The sequence below is a fragment of the Lactuca serriola genome, chromosome 5 (assembly GCF_051521515.1).
Source record: "Lactuca serriola cultivar US96UC23 chromosome 5, Lser_US96UC23_V15, whole genome shotgun sequence".
NCBI classification, from domain to species: Eukaryota; Viridiplantae; Streptophyta; class Magnoliopsida; order Asterales; family Asteraceae; genus Lactuca; species Lactuca serriola.
In genome coordinates this window covers 249,224,087-249,245,473 of record NC_136412.1, presented here as the reverse complement: position 1 = coordinate 249,245,473, position 21,387 = coordinate 249,224,087, and the positions used below count along the sequence as shown (strand labels likewise).

General features: G+C 33.7%; 1 protein-coding gene across 1 annotated transcript; it reads left to right on the top strand.

Annotated features, from left to right (window-relative positions):
• Positions 1 to 12,351: 12,351 nt before the first annotated feature.
• LOC145053979 (fatty acid amide hydrolase-like) lies at positions 12,352 to 16,162 on the top strand. The gene is made up of 20 exons (XM_079002111.1): positions 12,352 to 12,475; positions 12,560 to 12,641; positions 12,736 to 12,845; positions 12,916 to 12,976; positions 13,067 to 13,260; positions 13,340 to 13,469; positions 13,540 to 13,617; positions 13,708 to 13,855; positions 13,954 to 14,066; positions 14,167 to 14,242; positions 14,341 to 14,412; positions 14,483 to 14,534; positions 14,618 to 14,785; positions 14,880 to 14,983; positions 15,100 to 15,192; positions 15,323 to 15,391; positions 15,471 to 15,535; positions 15,640 to 15,701; positions 15,800 to 15,895; positions 15,977 to 16,162. Exons 2-20 carry the CDS (start codon positions 12,560 to 12,562, stop codon positions 16,034 to 16,036), a joined length of 1,833 nt encoding a protein of 610 aa, XP_078858237.1. The 5' UTR covers positions 12,352 to 12,475; the 3' UTR covers positions 16,037 to 16,162.
• Positions 16,163 to 21,387: the final 5,225 nt, after the last annotated feature.

Genomic DNA, 21,387 nt, shown 5'->3' with positions numbered 1-21,387 from the left:
ATGTAGCATGTTTTGGAGTAATATGATGTTAATTATGAAAAGAGGTCTTTCACAACCTCAAATTATGATCATGCTTTCTGATTACGTTTGTTTCCTACGATCAAGATGAATGAGCCTTAAAATTGGAACATGTTAAAATATATTTGAAACGTCTCTTGATGACTTATCAGACGGGGATTGCGATCCATATGTCTCTATTTTATCTGTTGGAGAAGGGTTCATTGGATGGTTGCCTCGCCAGCCCGTGAAAGAGGAGTATATTGGTTTGATATCAACCTTTGATGAATTCAACAAGTATCAGGTCGTTAATATACAACTATCATTAGTAATTTATTTTTACGTAAGTAATTGTGTATTTTTTTTTTGTGTCACAGATGTCGTTGGGGAGATAATTTGGGAACAAATGAATAGTTAGCTAGAAAGGTATTTTGGAAACTTCATGAACTTCTTTATCCTATCAAAGTTAACAAACCACAACCTCAAAAATTAACGTACACCTTAGGCAGTTTTTTATTCACTTTTTAATGTAAAATGCATTATATCAATATGATTTTGTTAGATATGGATTCTAGAGACTTTTCCGGTAAGCAATTTGTTTGCTACCCGAAAACTGGATGTGATCCCTCCGGCCATTAGATGGTCCAGGCATACTAGATTACAGATGATGTATTGCGCTAATTTTGTTGATGTTGATCTGGTATGTGATTATTTATATAAACTTGCCATTATCATCCTTATGTATAAGTTTGTTAACAATTTATGTAAAATTATATTAGGAGAATAATAAGCTTATAGAGAAGTTAGAGTTGACAATGGAAGAGGGTTGTGTTGCTTGGTAGTCTTAAAGCTTCCAATGGATTGAACGTGATGCTTTACTTTAGGCATAAGATCCCAGAGCACTGTTTCCAACACCATCACTTGGTAGGTCACCTAATTATGAGTCTTCACAAAAAGAGACATAGTGAGATGCTGGAAAAGGTTCATATACATCAGACCCATAACCACCATCAGAAACTTGATCAATAATAAATAAGGGCAAAATCATAATGGAATTGCAAAAGCAACTTCAGTAATGTCAGAGGTAGTTGTTGGCATATGATATACATATGTGTTGTGTTGAGACTACGTTAGGTCTACATATAGATTATATTGTAGAGGAGCATGATACATCAAACAATAATGGTACCATATATACGACGACACGTCACTTGGGTTGAAGGTACATTTTTATTTTACTTTATGGTACACCTATTATTGCATCATTGATTTAATAGTATGGAACCGTAACATCATTGTAGGGTGACAAGGTTATCCCCATAGTCCAGATTATCATAGAGGACTATGGTACGTCAAATGATGACATTTTGACAAATAGGTTTGAGGTACATAATTAATTACATATGTGTTATTACCTGTTGTTGTATTGTTGAATACTTAATTATATTTAATCTTATCTATATGTAGGGTGTAACTAATAATGTTGTAAAGTAGCCAACAACATATGATGAGAGATTGAGAGCCCATTACAAGATGATGGACCTGATCGGATGTCTGCCATATACATAAACAATGTATGTACACATGTTGTAACGTCCCAAAATGGCCAATAAAAAATTCATTTTAAAACATCGAGTTATACAACCAATTGATCCAAAACAAAACAAAGTAAAATGTATTTTCAAACATCAGAGTATATCAAGAGTAATCAATGTGGAAAAAGCCATTAGAGGAAGCAGTGTAGTCAAGTTGGGACCTTCCCTTTGGAACTGGAAGTACCTGAGAATGTTTAAACCACATACCGTAAGTACAAAGCTTAGTGATTTTCCCAAAATACAACATGATACCATACATATCAATGGCCCTAACCCGCACATTGGGCTCAACCCATCATAGTATTAAGTCCATCCCATCATACCAATGGGCCCAACCCCACATATCCATGGGCATCGCCAACATACAAATGTTCCCAACCCAACATAACAATATGCTTAGCCCACCATGTAAATAGGCCCGAACCACATGCATATCAACGGGCTCAGCCCAACACACAATGCAAGAGTTACAAAGACAACTAACATCCTACACAGTACAGTGAGAGACTCATCTGACTCACGAAATCCACTAAACCGTAGCTCAATGCTACACAACCCGTGCTACAACACACCTATAAAAACATATAAGGTCCAACCTTAGCCTATACCCTGAGTCCAACAATTTGACCAAAAGTTAACGGTCAAAGTCAAAGTCAACATTACTAACAGTTGACCCTCATGTTGTCTCCAACCCTTGGTCACGTTGTGAGAACGTATTGAGCCTGATTCCAACTCCTATCGCACCAAATCAGCCAACTCGTTCACGGAAAACCCACTCAGTAAGCATCACGACGTGAGCACAACAGGGAAATACAGACGAAGGATCCACCATTGTCACGTCGTGACATACCCTATGCCACGTTGTGATCACCGATTGAGGCAACTTCTTAGAAGATCGAGTCCTTAATCCATTAACACATCAACTCTAACTTTCCAAAAAGCTTTAAGAGATTCGATTGGTTTATAAAAATGACAACTTTAGGCACATGCATGCTCCATGCATGTCCTCTATCCAATCTAGGTCAAAAGGAAAGAAAGTGACCAAAAACTCATGTTAGGTTCACAAACCACATCCAATTATTAGATCCATAAGATATGATGCTCTAAGGACTCAAGAGGACCATAAAGTTGCCAAATTTACTCCATCGATTCACTCTAATAAAAACAATGAATCAAAAAGTATTAGAATAACTTAGATATAAGAGAATAAACGATAAAGGTAGAAGCTTGAATCCTTACAAATGGTCTAGAAGGTGATATCAAAGATGAGAAGATGTTGTTTGCTTGATCCTTGCACCAATTCTCCTTTTACTTCCTTCTAAGAGCACCAAAACCACCAAAATAAGCCAAGAACCACCAAGAGAGGCTAAGGTTAGGGTTTATGGGGTTTGAGGGTGATAGAGGCTGATAATGAACCCAAAATTCGAGATTAGGGTGCTTAAATACGAAGGAAACCCTAAAAGATCATGGGATTAGGATGCAACTTACCTCATGACATGACCACATACATGTCACGTCATGACAACCCTCCAGACACACGATCCTTCATTTGGCTGGTCATGTCGTGACACATAATTGTTTCCCAGAAATCAAGCCTTTGATTCCTATATGCCCTACTCTGAACCCATTTGGAAAACAGATGCTACACATGCATCTATAGGGCCACCGTAGATCATTAAGATTGCAGTCTTCGTGGATACAGATGAAAAGGAGAGACATCGTACGTATACACCCACCATAGTTAAACGTATGTATAGATGATAACATTGACTATTTACACCAAAACCAACATGTTTCAATAAATTTTGTTCATCACTTTCTCATTTATAAACCAATAGGAGTTTTGGATATTTACATATGAGGACTTTGACACAGGATGGTTAGAATGTGATGTATGTTTTATATGTATGTTATTATTGTATGCTAAACATTTAGTTAAGTTATTTACTCTATTGTATACATGTGTTGATCAACATCATATCATGCTCTTGCTCTGGATTTACTCGCTTCTAGATCGAAAGTCGGAATGTCTTGATGGACATTTTTATCGATAAATTTCAACACTGATTTACAGGATTGGCATGACATGACTGATGGATCCCTGTACCATATTGGTATAAGTGTGATACATTATAATTGTGTTTCAATTAAATCACCTGAGTAATAGTCACTTGAATGAAAACGTTATTTCATGATTTGTTATTTCCAACCTTTTCAGCAACCATACATCCCCATTAATTATTGAATGCCTAGTGGTTTTTTAGGGGTTTTAGATTTTCATTCATTCACTTTCACTATATACGATAGTTACTAAGTTGATCTATTTTTCAGAATTTGCATCTTGGTTTATAGCTATGCGACCCCGTATCCATAAATTGTTAGTAAATATCTTTTACTGGGGTACCAAACCCAATGATGTAATCTCTCTTGAGAGTTTCATTGTGACATCCCATTTTCGCGACCATAAAAGACCGATTTTGTTTATGCTTTATAATAAAATCAGAGTAACTTTTTAAAGAAAAGTGTTGCGGAATTTGTCCCCAGAAAAACATGATAAATATGTAATCAAAGCATTTCCGTGGAAATGTATTTTATTCATTTTAAAACTTTGGGATGTCAACGTCAATAAAGAAACATAAGCATAAACAAAACTTACATTCATTACACTAATGATCTACATCTCTTTAATCTCTCGGTGTAGTGTAGCTTTATATCGACACATGTGATACAAATAAACTGAGTGGGCCAGGTTGGGAAACCTGGTAAGTACATAGAGTTTTCAACCCACAATAATAAAGTTATTATGTTTTATCATCAAACAATTAACCCAATTACCCATCCCCATTATCTTCTTTATTTCTTAAGGATCTACCCTAAGAATCATCTATCACTCATTCCTAAGGAATAGGCACGAAGTCCACCGCTGCCCGGGGTTTATACAACATGCACTAAGTCCACAGTTGCCGAGGTACTAAGTCCATAGCTACCAATGTTCATCTATACGGTACTAAATCCATAGCTACCAACGTACATATATAAGGCACTAAGTCCATAATTGCCAGGGTTTTTAGAGTACATCGGGTGAACATATCGTTTACAACACCTACAAGTTACGAGCCTGCTAGTGTTCCATGAATCGTCTAGAATAGTCCATGGTTGTCATCCATACTCTGCTAGATGACGGGGCCAATGCTTGGGTAAAGGCTTCTCTCATTTTTCACCTCTCACCCTCATCTCATGTTCTATATCACCTTTCATCTCGTCCTCCAATTCATGTTTCATCACACACCAACTATTTCATTTACCCATGTTCTACCCAACATATTTGTAGATATAAAATACATATACAATTCAGATTTGAAGAAAAGTTTAGATCTGAAAAGAAAATACATATACGATGCAGATCTTAAGAAAAGGTCTAGATCTGAAAAACAAAGTTTAAATCTTTCATCCAACATAACTTTCAAAGCATATAATACATATACAGTCTAGATCTGAAGAAAAAGTTCAGATCTGAAAAGAAAGAAGCTTAGATCTTTCATCCAACATAGATCTCAAGTATAAAATACATATATACAATTTAGATCTGAAGTGAGATAGTTTAGATCTGAAGGGAAAAGTTTCAGATCCAAGAGAAAAAGTTTAGATCTGAAAGATAAAGTTTAGATCTGAAAAGAAAGAAGTATAGATCTTCATCCAGCATACATCTCAGGTAAACAGGTAATATGTATGTGTATATATATATATATACACACACACACATACAAAGCACTTAATTTACATAAAATACTTCATATCTATGTGTAATATGAAAGTGACCATGCACTCACTTGATAAGGTGGTCATTCCCACTTGGACGATGCTTCACTTCGACGAAACCGGGAGGTTTGCTTGAAAACCGGGCTCTGCGGGGGCAGAGCTTCAGAACCGTAAAACTCTTTTTCTTGGAACCTTCGGGTGCTCCGGGGATTTCTTCTAGTGCTAGGGAGGTTTCATAGGCTTCGGGGGTGTTTTGGAAGGCTAGAGGGAGAGTAGAGAGTGAAAGAAAGGTGTAAGGAATGAAATGGTCGAAGTTGCTATTTATAGGCAGTTTTGGGCTCTCTTACGTCGTGAGAATCCATGCTCATGTCGTAAGCTTTTGACCTATCACTCCCTAGACTTGCCAGCTGCATTCTAGGCCTGAAAAGTGACGATTTGACTCCTCACATCGTGAGAATCTATGCTCACGTCGTGAGTCCAGTCAGATTAGGGTTTCTAACATGTGTCATGCTCTCAGACAGCTGTATTTTCAGAAGGTCATAACTTTTGCATAAGAGCTCCGTTTTCGACGTTCTTTATATCCACACGTACATGGGAACATGATCTATCACTTTTATTTAGACTTTAAAGGCTAATTCTCGACCTATTTTAAATTTAACAATATGAGAAGATTACACTGCAAAATGACCGTGGAGAATTCATAACTTCTACATACAGACTCCGTTTTCGACTGCCTTTTTATCGTTGAAATCCTATTAATGAGATCTTCAATTCTCATTTAGGTTGTTTCGGATAAAAATCATTTGATCTAAAATTCGAACTTCGGATTGTGCACTGCCGATTCGAAACTTAGAAAAATCATAACTTCCTCATACGAAGTCAGGTTTGGACGTTCTTTTTATGCACGCTCTCCGTTTAACGAACACAACGAATTTCGTTAAGACTTCTAGGCCTAAAAATTCCTCTATCATAAATCCACTATTTACTTCGCGCAGTATCGTGCCGGTTCTGTCGCGAAACTTCGACATACCATAACTTCTTCGCTATAACTCGGATTTCGGCACTTTTTATATGTCCGAAATCCTTGTCACGACCACTACAAATTTCTTCGTCGATATCGGGTTTATCTAAAATTTTATTTTTGAAGCTTATTTTTCTCCTTTATTTACTATATTATTATAAACAAGTAATAAGCACGCAAAAGCACATAATTCACATAATATTCAAGTAATTCATCTTTATTACTTTAAAATGGGTTACAATCGTTGACCTAGACTATTACATCATCATTAGTGCTAAACCTAGAAACACGGACGTTACATTCACATTCACCCTTTATTGGCACAAACATTCCACAACAATTTGGCGATAAAGGAGACCATGGAGTTTTCTTATGTTGTGTAACATCCCGATATCATGTACTTTTATTATTTCTTGTATCTTTATCAAAAGTGGCACATTTGGTCCCTTGAAGAAAAAGGCTTGTGATTTTGGTCGTACATAGGGCGTATGTAAGAGTACGTGCAGCGTACTCACGCAACATGAAAATTGTGGATGATCAGCTAGTATGTTGGGCGTACGCATGGTACGCCAGGCGTACTAGCCCATACTTGAAACCATGATTTTAAGGGTTGCCCCTATTTAAAGAACATGATGTCCCCATTTAATCATCCTTATTAGCCACCAAACCCTCCCTAAAACCAAATTCTGATTTGAGTTGTTTGTATGAGTTTTTGCAAGCTTTTTGAGTGTTCTTTGTACTTTTAGTGGAAGAAGGAGACTAGAGAAGAAGGAGTGGGTGCTAGCAAGCTTGTAGATCTAGAAACCTTCTCTCTTTGTGCATCATTTTCAGGTATAAAGTCTATACCTTAGCAAGCTTTTCATTAGATCTTCATGGCAAGCTATACCTATAGATTCATAAAAATGGTTGCTTGATCATTCCCTTTGGCTTATGCATGAGTTAAGTAGCTTAGAGTGTGTTAGAAGTTAAAGATTGTTGCATTAGGTCCTTCCTAGCCATGCAAAGGCTTAAAGCCAATGAATTTATGGGTTAAGACATCTTAGAATAGTCAGATCTGAGGTTGGTTTAGTTGTCTTAAGGGATTAAGACACTAAGTTGGTGAAAGTAGAAGCAGACGAAGTACATCGGTCGTACTCCTAGCTACGTCCCACGTAGCCGGTTCCACCCCCGATGGATTCTTATTGCGTTGTATGCCCCACGTAAAGAAGAGTACGCCCAACGTACGCGATGGACTGTTGACTTCGTTGCCTTTTGACCTTTGGTCAATATTTAGGGTTTTGGACCATGAGAAGGGAAAATAGTCTTTTTGCTCTTAAAAGATTTAGTTGTGGTATTTGGACACATGAGACGAGTTTTGGACCTTAATTATTAATTAGGGCTATCTATTTTGTTGATTATGCGGACTCTAGATCCGACAGTTCGAGTGTGAGATTTACTTGTCGTTAGTATCAGGCGAGTCTCCTCAATTATTCTTATTTGTGTGGTATAATAGCTGTATCTTTAATGATAAACCGGGTCTAGTTGTTATTATTATGTTATGTTGTTTATATGTGTCTGAAGACTACTGATAGTCTCCACGGTTGCTGATAATCCACATGGTGTATTGTTAGCCCACTGGGATTGCTGATAGTCCCCAGGGTTGCTGATAACACATAGTTGTTTATTTATGTTGTGTTGTATGTGGTATCTTAAGGAACTCACTAAGCTTCGTGCTTACAATTGTTGATTTATATGTGTCAGGTACTTCCGAGGACCACTAGAAGGCGAAGATGTGATTGTACACACTCGTTGGGAGATTTGTTACTGGGACAATTTATGAACTCTGATATTTGTGATACTGGTTGTTTTGGATAATTATGTATTTGATAACTTGGCTTGTGAAACCTTAAATTTGGTAAATTATAAATGAAAATTTTGGGCTAAAATTTGAGGCGTTACATGTTGGTTTCTATATAGGTTGATCGTTGGTCAATTAGTGAGCATAAATGGTTGCACTAAGACCTAAGCCTACTCATATTGGAAGCGATTTGCACAAATTGCATGAGTTAAATGGCAAAACTAGGGGTCCATTTTCACATTATATTATTATTTGAACATATATGAGTTTTTTTGTAATTATTAAATTTTTGTTTTTTCCTCTAGATTTTTTTTGTTTCATGCAGTTCTAGAAGTATTTGTTTCATTTGAAAAATATGAATTCTTTTCATTATTAATCATATAAAGTTAGAAAAGACCACTAAACCAAAATTAAACACACAAAGACATAAAATACATACATCAATGCTCATTATATAAAGAGGAAATTATAAAAATAGCCAAATATGCTAATTATTTTGTAAAAAATAGTCAAAAATCAACAAATTATACAAAATAACCATCGAAATCGCATGTGATTAGTGCCCATCTACGATTTCCTCATTCATTTGTGAAAGTACAAACCTTCAATGCATGCATTCTGCATCACCCACTTGTACCTTCGCAGATGATAATACCCATCTATGATTTTTTTTACCATATGCTATTTCTTTTTCAGGACTATAAATACCCATTTTGTTTGAAATACCTCATTTTTCTAGATTCAAAGTTGGGAAAACTCTCTGAATCTCTCTGAATCAATAACGATGGATCCTCATTACAACTTAAAATAATTTAGAACAATGAAAACTCTCTGAATCTCTTTTCCAGGCCTCATGATGATCATTTAATTTAGTGTTAAATAATTTAGAACGTGTGTTAAATAATTTAATTTAGTGTTTCAACTTCATACTATATTATAAAAGAAGCATTTTTTCTTTCACCACATTCATTTGAAACTCCCATGTATTTTTCCTTTCATCACATTCATTTGAAACTACCATGACTGTTCAATTTCTTTCTAATAATGATTATAAGTTGGTTAATAAAATTAAATAAATATCAAATCTAAAGTGTAATCATATATAAACAAAATTTCAATATTAAAAAAATATATTTACTTCTACTTATAAAGATATGTTTTTTTTTAACTTTTTACATATTATACTTAATTGATTAGTTTTAATGTGTTGTTTGATGTAAGCCGTTATCATTTTAAAGCTACAACTTTTGAACAATTTGTATAAAATATTTAAATTATAAACTTAAATATAACATTACAGGAACAACTTAGATATAAATTTTAGCTTAACTTAAACAACCCAAATAATATTTTGTAAATAGTTAAAAGTGATAAATTGTAGTGTCGTTAACTTCTACTTATAAAGTTATGTCCTTAACTTTTAACATATTATATTTAATTTATTAGATTTAATATGTTGCTCTATGTAAACAATTATCAATTTAAAGCTACAACTTTGGAACAGTTTGGACAAAATACTTAAAATGTTAATTTAAATATAGCATTACAGGGTCAAGTTAAATATAAATTTCAGTTCCACCTAAAAAACCCAATGAATATTTTATGAATAGTTAAAAGTGATAAATTGTAGTGCGAAATTAAAAAACTAAATTATAATATCAATTTAACTAAAATATTTCCTAAAGATATGTGTATAACCGTTAAAAGTTTTTAACGGTTATACATTAGGCCTGGTCTAATGGATAACCGTTAAAAGTTTTTAAATAAGTAGCTTAAAATAACTTACAATAACAATAGTTAAAAATAACTTTATATAAATGATTATATTGTTACCTTTAAAATAAAAAACAATGTCTAATGATTTAAATAATTATAATGATAGAAATTAAAACGTTAAGAAAATAAATTTAAAAAAATTAATTAACAATAACAAAAATTGTAAATAACATTAAGTCATATATTATATTTAATTTTATTCATTAGCAACTCGCGGATACAATTCAGTCAAACGGTTGAGATTATATAGTTATAATAGATGTATATATTGTCATATAATTCAAAATAATCAATATATTATATCAATTTATTATACGAATTATTATATCAAATTTAACAATGTTATTGTTATATTTAAAAAAACATATATTTGTAAAGATTTCAACTATATAAGTGTTTCTGCGCAATGCGCGGGCATTCGCCTAGTATATTGATAATCATTACAACTTAAAAGACAACCTATAGATCATCATTACAACTTTGAAAATTTTTAGGTAAGTACATTACTTCGTCCATCATTCTTGATTCAGAGAGATTCAAAGAGTTTTCTTAATTTTGAAACTAGAAAAATGAAGGCCGTAAAGAAGAGTTTTTATAGTCCTTAAAAAGAAATAGCAAAATAAATAGATGGTTAAAAGAAATCATAGAGGAGTATTATTTTCTACGAATGTACAAGTGGGTGATGCAGAAGGCGTGCATTGAAGAATTGTACTTTCACAGATGAATGATGAAATCGCAGATGGGCACTAATCATCTGCAATTTCGATGATTATTTGCGTAATTTGTTGATTTTTAGCTATTTTTTACAAAGTAATTATCACATTTGATTATTTTTATAATTTTCTCTTATATAAATTGTCAACCATCAATTGAAATTAGCATAAAACAAAAACATAAAAATGGTACTCAAGAATGACTAATCCGGAATCGGGATCTGCTTCAGAATGCGATGTTCCGGACTTTGTAGCTATTTTACCCAAGGTTCTAAATAACGTAAGACATGATTTGGCGGCAATGTCAAGCCTCGAAGTTTTTTAAGTCGTGGCGAACCACATCGTTTGTAAGGCGTGACTTAAGGCGACAATTTTGTTTATATATATATATATATATATATATATATATATATATATATATTCTACTATTATTCATTTTTATATACATATATGATTTAAGGCGACATTTTGTTAAAACTTAGCGGCAAGTACAAGCCTTGGAACCATGGTGTGTCATGACGATTATTTTAAAACCTTGATTTTACCAAAACAAAAATATAATTTGTTATTTTTATAAAAAGATATTTATATTGGTTAGATTAGTCACTTTCTTATATATAATAAATAATATCTATAAAGTAGGTTGATCGGATAATATTTTTCTATTCATAACAATTCATGTTTTAAAATGTTGAATTGTACAACTCTATAATACATAAATTGTTATAAATTATTATGTATAACAAGAAAATTGTATACAATCATTTTATATATTTCTTCTCTCTATTCTAATAAAAAAATAGTTTTAATCTCCTTTTGACATGTGTCATCATATTATGCCTCCTAATTAATGCATATTTTATTCTTCTTTTGTCATGTGTCACCTTATTAGGTCTCTTAATTAATACATGTCACTTGTCAACCTATTAATTCTCCATTTTAAATTTCAAATTTAAATTTTCACTCTAGTTATATTAAACTAACTAGGTGTGAGACCCGTATATTATACGGGTTTATTTAAAAAAGATTAAATATTAAATTAAAGTGTAAACATAAAATATTTTTTTAACGTACAAATTTAAAACAAGAAACGTATTTATTACAATTTAATATCATATATATGATATTTAATACTTTACATATATAAATATATGCCTTTAATTTTAAAAATTGAAACAAACCAAAAATTGACAAATGAATAATATTTATTTCAAAAATACTACAAAATGACAAGTGTCAAAACTCATAAGAAGTTGATATGTGGCAAAAAAACATTCATTTATTAAGAAGGATAATATTAGAATAAAATTAATACAAATTATAAGGGGATATAATTTCACGTATTTATTTAAATTAATGATTATAATTTTATATAACTATAAAAATATCTCTTCATTAATAATTTATTTAAAATAATTGATTAATAATTTTAAATTAATTTTGTAACCGTAATTTCTACAAATTAAAAATTTGTTACAAATATAAATATGTAATTTAATTTTTTCAGTCAATGGTGGTTAAAGCTTTAACGTTATTCAATTTAATAAAAACAGATGACCAACCTCTCCAGCATCTCCCTGTAGCTAAACGACGCCGTACTCGTGCTCTAAACTGAATAGCTTTATACCCCCCCCCCCCCCCCCCCCCCAACGTTGAATGCTAACAATAAAGCGATCATTGCCCTCGTCAATGCCAATATTGATGCCACCAATCATCTTCACTGCACTTACATAGCAACCCAAGTTTTCTTCCCTCTAATTTCTCGCTCTCGTCAATTGTAAGCATTTCAAGTTCCAAATTTAGTAATTCAAATTGAACTTTAGAATGCGCGTCTGATGTTTGATAAATTGTCTGTGTGAAGATGGGAAAGACGAGGATCGTTATGTTGCCGGCAAGTGAGGTTGATTTGACCAAGGTCAAATACGATCCTGGAGAAATTGAAGGTATTTTTCTTAATTTGTACTTCTTGATTGGTTTTGTGACTGATTGTGAAATGAAGTTCATTTTGATGTTCTAAATTGTTGTGTTTTGTTGTAGCCCCTCATATAACTGGATTACTCCTCAAGTTTTTTGTCAAATTAGTTGAAATGCCTTTGATCGGTTCTTTGCTCATCGGTCACTTGAAGAAACAGAACAAAATGAACCAGGTGTGTTCTAATTAGAAACCATATCCTAATTGTTTATTATTTACACTCTCGTACACTGGATATTAAACAGATGTTACGAGATACTCTGATACCAGAACCACCGATGTTCAGACCTGAATTCCCTCCTCAAGGTTTGACCTCCTTCGCATTCCAATTTCCCTCAATCAGTTAGCCGCTCCCAAATGCATACAAGTAATCCATCGATTTTGAACTGATATTAGAACCAGAATCTGGAGTCGTTTTTCTCAAAGAAGATGGAAAATCTGAAGACCGCGTTGAATCAGCCGTGGAATGCCTTCCCCAATACGATCCTGCTAGCAATAGCAATCACAGCTCTGACTCAACTCCATTCCGCTACTGGAAGATTCGTGATTATGCATATTCTTACAGATCGAGCCTTACAACTCCATCAATCGTAAGTCATCTACAAGTTTCCCCATCTCCTTGATCTTTTTCTATAATGTTGAAATTGATATCCAATCACTTTACACTAGGTCGCTGAACATGTCATCTCTGCGATTGAAGGGTTCAGCAATAAAACCCCCCCAACACCTCTTTTGATTTCCTTTGATGCTGATGATGTAAGAAAGCAAGCCTCATCTTCAACACAACGGTTTCAGGAAGGTACATAAGCTTCCATATTGAAATTGGAAAAAAGGAATTGAATGGAATTGACGATTCTTGGTTTATACAGGAAAACCATTGTCAATATTAGATGGCATCTTTATCGCAATCAAGGATGATATAGATCTTTATCCTCATCCATCTAACGGTATCCATCCAAAGTATCCACTTTTGTAAATGACCAAAATATCCTTCAACTATGTTCATACTTAACTTAGCTTACATTTCCAACAAACAGGTGCGACAACATGGCTTCATGAGCTACGCAGTGTTGAGAAAGATGCAGTTTCTGTATCAAAATTAAGAAGCTGTGGGGCCATATTGGTAGGAAAAGCCAATATGCATGAACTAGGCATGGGTACTACTGGAGTTAATCCTAACTATGGGTATGGTTTATATAATTTTTTTTTTTTACAAATAAACAACTTTATTTTTTTATAACAAGTATGAATGATCATGAATGGTGTTTACATTTATATGACAGAACTGCTAGAAATCCACATGATCTGGACAGATACACAGGTGGATCTTCATCAGGCCCAGCAGCTATAGTAGCTTCTGGAATATGTTCAGCTGCACTTGGAACAGATGGTGGAGGTTGTGTAAATAATAAAATATCACTTTGGTGTTTAAAAATTAAGAAATAAAAAATTGTTTTTATGATAAAATAATAATGTTCAATGTTAATAAATTCCAGGTTCAGTTCGTATTCCTTCTTCTCTTTGTGGTGTCGTGGGATTGAAAACAACATATGGGCGTACCAACATTAAAGGGTAAGTAATCTTATTATTATTATTTTTTTTTTTATAAATTTTAACTCAATACCCTTTTGACTTAATTTTTCACGAATTATTTGTTTATTTTTCTGCAGTGCATTATGTGATGGAGGGACAGTAGAAGTAATAGGTCCAATTGCATCCAGTGTTGAAGATATCATGCTAATGTAACACTCTTATCTAAAATATTTAGGAGGACATTAATAATTGAATTTTAATTATTATTATTTTGTACAGTTATGCAGCAATCTTAGGATCCTCTCCTGCCGACAAAATCAGTTTGCATCCGGTAATTAATTAATCAGAGTGCTATATCATATACTACATACATTTTAATAATATATATTGATTTTATGTTTATTTTTTATGCAGTCTGTCCCTTGTTTGCCTGATCTATCATCATCACATGAGAACGTTAGTGTTACAGGATCATTGAAGTTAGGAAAATACAGTGATTGGTTTAATGATGTATTCTCACCTGATATTTCAAATAAATGTGAAGACATTCTTAATACGTTTTCAGAAACGTATGGTTGTAAAGTAAGTATAAATATTGAAAATTTTCACATCTAAATTACTATTTTGTATCTACTATTAAATATTATACTAACTCTTTCTACATTTGGTATTGAAGGTGGTAGAGATTGTGATACCAGAGCTTGACCAGATGCGAACAGCTCATGTTGTGTCAATTGGTTCTGAAGCAGCAGCCTCATTAAGTCCCGACATTCAGATTGGGTATAAAATAAATATAATATAATTTATGCGTATTTGGAACTTTTCTAAATTAATATATAATTTTTTATTTGTTACTGATATGTGTTTGATGTTTGTTATGTTTTGTTATGTTATAGGATGGATAAGAAACTTACATTGGATTCACGTATTAATTTTGCACTTTTCAACTCATTCACAGCTGCAGACTATGTTGCTGCACAACGTCTCAGGTAACCCTAATTTATCCTTTTTGACTGAATGGTGTTTCTTTTTTTTTTCTTTTTTTTTTTTTACGAATTTGCCCTCATCTATTTTTACCATCAATTTCAATCTGAAACATTTATATTTATAAAATGGCAGGCGCAGGATTATGTATTACCACATGGAGATCTTCAAGAAAGTGGATGTCATAGTTACGCCAACAACTGGGTATTTTAATCTCACCATGAAATATATTTATAAAACAAATCTCACTTGCTTATTATTCTCATTTCTTTTTAATTTTTAGTATGACAGCTCCTGTAATTCCCAAAACCGCACTTACATATGGCGAGTCAAATATAAAGGTCACAGGTGAGTTGACTATCTATTTTCATTTCACCAATTTAATTTGGTCATATTATTTTCATGAAATTTAGTTAATGCTTTTTATCATTGTTAATATTATTATTTTTCAGGCAATTTGATGCGGTTTATCATAGCAGGAAATCTTCTTGGGCTCCCAGCTATTTCTGTACCTGTAAGCATTTGATCTAATAATTTTTTCAAAGATTCACATTCATCAATTATTTATTTATGTTATAAAAAATTAAAAATCTTACATTTATTTATTTGTAGGTTGGGTATGATAAAGAAGGGCTTCCAATAGGATTGCAGATTATAGGCCGACCTTGGGCTGAAGCTACAGTATTGCGGTTGGCTGCTGCATTTGAGGTATTATAATTATTTACATTTATACTACATAATTTAAGATTTTCATACTAAAGTTTTTAACAACATGATTTATAATTTCAGGGCTTACGTGTTGAGACAAAACGCCCTGCATCTTATTTTGACACTCTAAAGGGAAATTAAGAGTTGTATGGGTAAAAAGGTGTTGTAAACTTTGTTGTGGCTAAAAAGATGGTTTATATGACTTGTCACATTATTTTGTTGATATGACATGATAAATAAGTTAAAATTGTCATTTATGTGTTTTCAGTAACAGTTGTAGTCTTGTAGATGTTATTAGAAAGAAGCCAATGTGCGCTTATGCTATTTCGGGTTGATAAAGTTATCTTGTAGTGTCGTTTTTAGTAATATTCTTCTAGAGCGAAATGGTAGGATGATTTGAACCTGAGCTTTGAAGATATTTACGCAATAACTAGTATAAACCATTAATTTAGATCAAGCAAACCAATTTACTTGATATTAGGATAATTAAATATAAGGAATGATTTTTGAAATAATTGAGCTACAAATTAAATCGAGACTTGAGATAGCTCGAAAAAAAATGCACAAGAGTAATGTTCGTTATCCTTCTACCAACCTGCAAATCCGTTCAAAGTTAACGGGCTGGATGTTAGCCACTTGACTTGCTTAGATAAGATTTTGTATATTTACTAAATAAAATCAAAACCCTATATCTTAAACTTGTGTCCCTCCTCGTTTATTTGTTATATATGAACCTAATTGACATCTTTCTTCGCATTTTTCCTGAGCTCTCTTAAAGTTTAACCTCTTTTGATCATTAGGCATGTCAACGTTTTGACAAAAACATAATGCTTAGGGTAGATTCCACGTACAAGATAATACCAATACCTGTAAGACAATCCATGCACTACAAATGAAGAATCTAGTGCAATCCTGTTATATATGTCGTTGAATATCGGTGACATATTTAGAACATTGATGTCATTAAGGGATCCGGGAGCACTGAAGAAGGCAAGTCATATCCACAAATCATGTGACGCAATAACTTCAAGTATGATAGTTGGATATCCTTGATTACCTCTCGTGTATTGACCATGATATGCATTTAAATAGTTTCCTCATTCCTAATGGAGGCAATCCAAGCTTTCTTACATTCTAGGCAAGCCTTATACGTTTGCATAATGACCATACAATTGTTGGAAGTCATTGTAACTAAGTTTACCCAAATATAATGTACCACACAACTTCATGACATATTTGCAAAATATATTAAAGCTTTCTCATATAGTACGTGCAGACTTCCGAAGCTTATCAGTCAGTCTATCCCTAGGGATAGGGGTGTCATATGCTATCATAAGAAGTGTGGATGTGTATTTTTGTAATGGATTTGTAACGCCCTGATTCAGATCGTTTCCTTTTCGGGGTGGTGATCAAGGATTGGGTATTAGCAGGCTTAGGATCCTTGAAGAATTGAGTTTTTGGGTTCATTTGGAGGTGGATGTTGTAATTTGGATGATCGGGTATTCGGTTTGTGTTTTGGAGTCAAAGGGTATTTTGGTAATTTGTCAGCTCGGGTTTCTATGGATATAGGATTTTTGTTCGGGAAATCTTAAAGCAAGCATGAGTTGATAGAAGTGTAAAGCATCTCGTAACCTTTTTGTGGATATAAGGATTGTCGGAATCGGTTTTATACCGAATGAGTTATGGCCTTCGTAAGGTTGCAAGGTTTAAGGCAAAACCCTAGTACGCGGGGCGTATATAGGGTATATGCAAGGCATACTGAGGCAAAGGTAAGTACGCTGAGCGTACCTCGGTGTACACTGGGCGTACGTAGGTGATGGATCGCGAGCATTAAAAGGAGTACGCTAAGCGTACTAGGAGTACGGGGGCGTACTCCAGAATCATGCAAACCGTATTTTAGGGCTTTGGACCATATTTAAGCTCATTTTCTCACAACCTAAACCTAATATCTTCAGCCTCCATCCCTCTAAACCCTAAAAATCGGCCCTTATCCCCATGTGAGTGATTCTTGAGCTTGGTATGTGTTTGATGGGTGTCTTGAGAAGAAGAAGAAGAGAATCATGTGGAGTTGTGGTTGGAGCTTCTAGATCCAGGAGTACCTCTCCATTTTCAAGCTTCCAAAGGTAAAAAGCTTTGACCTTGATGATCTTTGTGTTTTGATCTATTTCATGGTGTTCTTGGGCATTGTTAAGTCATTTGATGAAAAAGTGGGTTTTTGATCTACTCCAGAAGAAGTGGATGTTAGATTTAAGCCCCACCAAGGTCCCTTGTTCATAAAAATGGAAACTTTATGAAAGGTTTTGGTCCATGCATGTATTAAGCTCTTAATTAGTCTGTTCTTTAAGTGTTGAGTCCCATTAAGTTGTGCTTAGGAGTAAAGTTGGAAACTTTACTGGTTAAGACCTTGGTTAGGGACCAGATCTAGGTGTTGGACATCTTGAATTAACCCATTAAGAGCAAATTAAGAAAGGATTTTTAGACTCCTAATCAGTACGTTGGGCGTACGAGGAGGTATGCTCAACGTAACGCGAAGATTGTGCATCAGGGTGTTGTACATTGCACTTTATGATTGAGTACACGGGGCGTACGTCTTCAGTACACTGGGCGTACTCCCCAGAAGGGCGTTTTGGGCTTTTGAGGTTTTGGTCAATGTTGGGTTTTCATAGTTTGGGCCTTGTTGGGCCATTAGATTCTTTTTGGGCTTCTGGTTGGTATCTTTTGGTCTCTTTTGGATGTTACGCCCATAAAGGGGTTTTGGGGACCCAATTTGTAACCGGTCATAAGGGTAAAATGTGGACACTTTCAAATAATCCAGGGTAAATCAAGCACGAAAAAAAGTTCAGTGACTAAATATGAACAAAGTTGAAAGTTCATTACCCTTTCAAGTCATTATCCCTTTTTGTAATCATCCAATGGTTTAGTTTGCCTATTGGTGGCAATTAGATTAGTAATTTTGATGTCAGTCGCTACGATTTGTTTTGTTTTGTGTTTGTAAGGAGTATTACACAATAAAATATGTACCATATAACCATATTTTAGTTCGTGGATTTACTCCTAGTCCATGAGATAAACGTTTAACTAGAGTTTCTTTAATCACCTATAAGTGAAATGACAACCCACAAAAAAAATCAATAGAGTTTCCCAACAATAAAAAGATCCATATACGAGCAATAAAACGAAAAGTACGATTAAAAATAAAAAAGAACACGAAGAGAAGGTATATATAGAACCAACATAGAAATAGAAAAGGTAGATGCAAGTAATAACTACGAAGAAAAGTATCGACAAAACAAGTGGAAAGTAAAAAATAGTCACTACAAGAAAAAGACCATTTTATGACGTGCAAACCACGACACTCATTGATTTATGTTACATAAAAGAGAGTGACATTAAAAAAGTGTTGTCTCTTCAAAAAATTAAGGATTTATGTCACGCATTATTGTGTGCCTGTCACACCCCCAAATCAGAACGGCGGAAACATTCAGGGGCGGATGACGTCATGCTCAGTATCATAACCATAGTGAAGAAAGTAAAACACAACCATCATAGATATAATTTAAAAAGATTACATTTTTTCCAAAATACATGTTTTCCAATTAAATTACATATGATGATAAAATGTAGCAAAAGAATCTATGCCTTAGCGTCTTGACTTCAGAAATCTTGCGGTTACATGTATTACTGAGAGAATACAAGTTGTTTTGAAAAGAGAGTATCAGCATAAAGCTGGTGAGTTCATAAGTATTTTATAAAAATGAATGTTGTTTCCTTAACGTTTGTTACAAGTTTGTTTCCATAAAATCCAATATTTTCTAAAAGATTTGTTGTAAACTGAAATGAAACAAGGCTTAGTATTTATAAGTAAATCGTCATACTTATGTGTGTGTTTTATATTTAAATAGAACTCCTTTGTATAAAGCCTTAAATTTCCGTGAACTGTATGATGTGTTAATATTCCATGCGAGATGTTATAATCATACTAAAGACTAGATGGCCTTGGATGCGACGTTTTTCAAGCGTCAGAAAGTTATGACACTTGTCACCACAGACCTGCCGGTCTAGCTGTTGCAAGCATCTCAGGTGCGGGTTTGTCGGACCCAGTATAGATCTATACACAACTATCACGTTCTCCCTCCAGGAGATTCTGATTATAACTAAAGGAATTTTATGTGGTACTTAGAGTACCCCGAAGGAGAATGTCTCACAAATATTCATTAATGAATTCACATAGTGTGTAGTGAAAAATTCGTTTTGTAAATCGATAATGTTATTGTTTTCTTTGTTAAACGGAGTGTTCAAAACTATACCTATTATAGTTTATCAAAAGTGTTATATGATGGTGTGAAACTTTGTTACACATGTATATGTATTTCAAATAAAGGACATTGGAAATACTAAGTGTAAATCTTACACACCTTGCTCAACATGTTACAAGGTGTGAATAACTCTTAAATATGTATTTGACAGTTTTACCCTTAACTGTCACTGTTTTTGAGTATTTATAGAAAAATCATCGTAAGTCGAAAACTGAATCCGCAAGATCTGTGTATTTGGAAAAAGTGTCTACTGTGTTCATTTATTTTCCCATAATTTTTGGTGGTCTCAAACTAGTGTGAAAATGTTCATTTCACAACCTTGTCTGATTTTGTTGTTGCAGTGACATGCACTTTTGTAAAAATCACCATAAATTGTAGAAAAGTTGTATGGAGATGTGCAAGTAGTCATTTTAAAGGTATAAACATGAACTACTTGCATATTATACGGTTTTGAAAAACATTAAGTTTAAGTTGGGTAAAACAGTTCGTGATCAGGTCACAACCTTTCTGTTGTAAGCTGTCAAGTTGAGTTTTGAATATGTTTTGGTGTTTTAACTTGTATTTCCCCCCTGAAAACTGAATAAAACTAGAAAATGTAGGGGTATGAACTCACCTTGAGTGATGACTTGAAGAGTGGAAGGTTGAAGTTAAGGAATATCAAGTCAAGAGCACTTGGTGAACACGTGAAGACTTGGATGATCCTAAGAACGATTTTTGGCATTAAGATATGAGTCAATGATCCAAGAGTGTTATGAAATTATGGGATAACACTTGAGTTTAGATGGAATACTTACCAAAAAGTGCAATAGCAACTCAAGAACACTTGCACAAGGTGGTGGAAAGTAGAGAGAAAGAAGCTTTCTTGAGGTGATATGAGAAGTGTGTATGTTTGAAATGAGCAAGTAAATCAAGAAATTCTCCTGGGATTTCTTTATATAGAAGGTTGCTGGAGCAACTTGTGAGTTTGAAGTGATGTGTGCATTGGTTTGTGTGATGTGGATAAGGTGGCAAATGAGAGGGTGACACATGGAAGACAAGTGGGCACACTTGACCCACTTGTGGGGTAGAATACTCCTCTTATTATAAAATAATGATTTTTAATTAATAATATTTGAAAAATAAATAAAATATGAGTTCTGGGGGTTAAAAATGGTAAAAATATGAATTTGGTGAAAA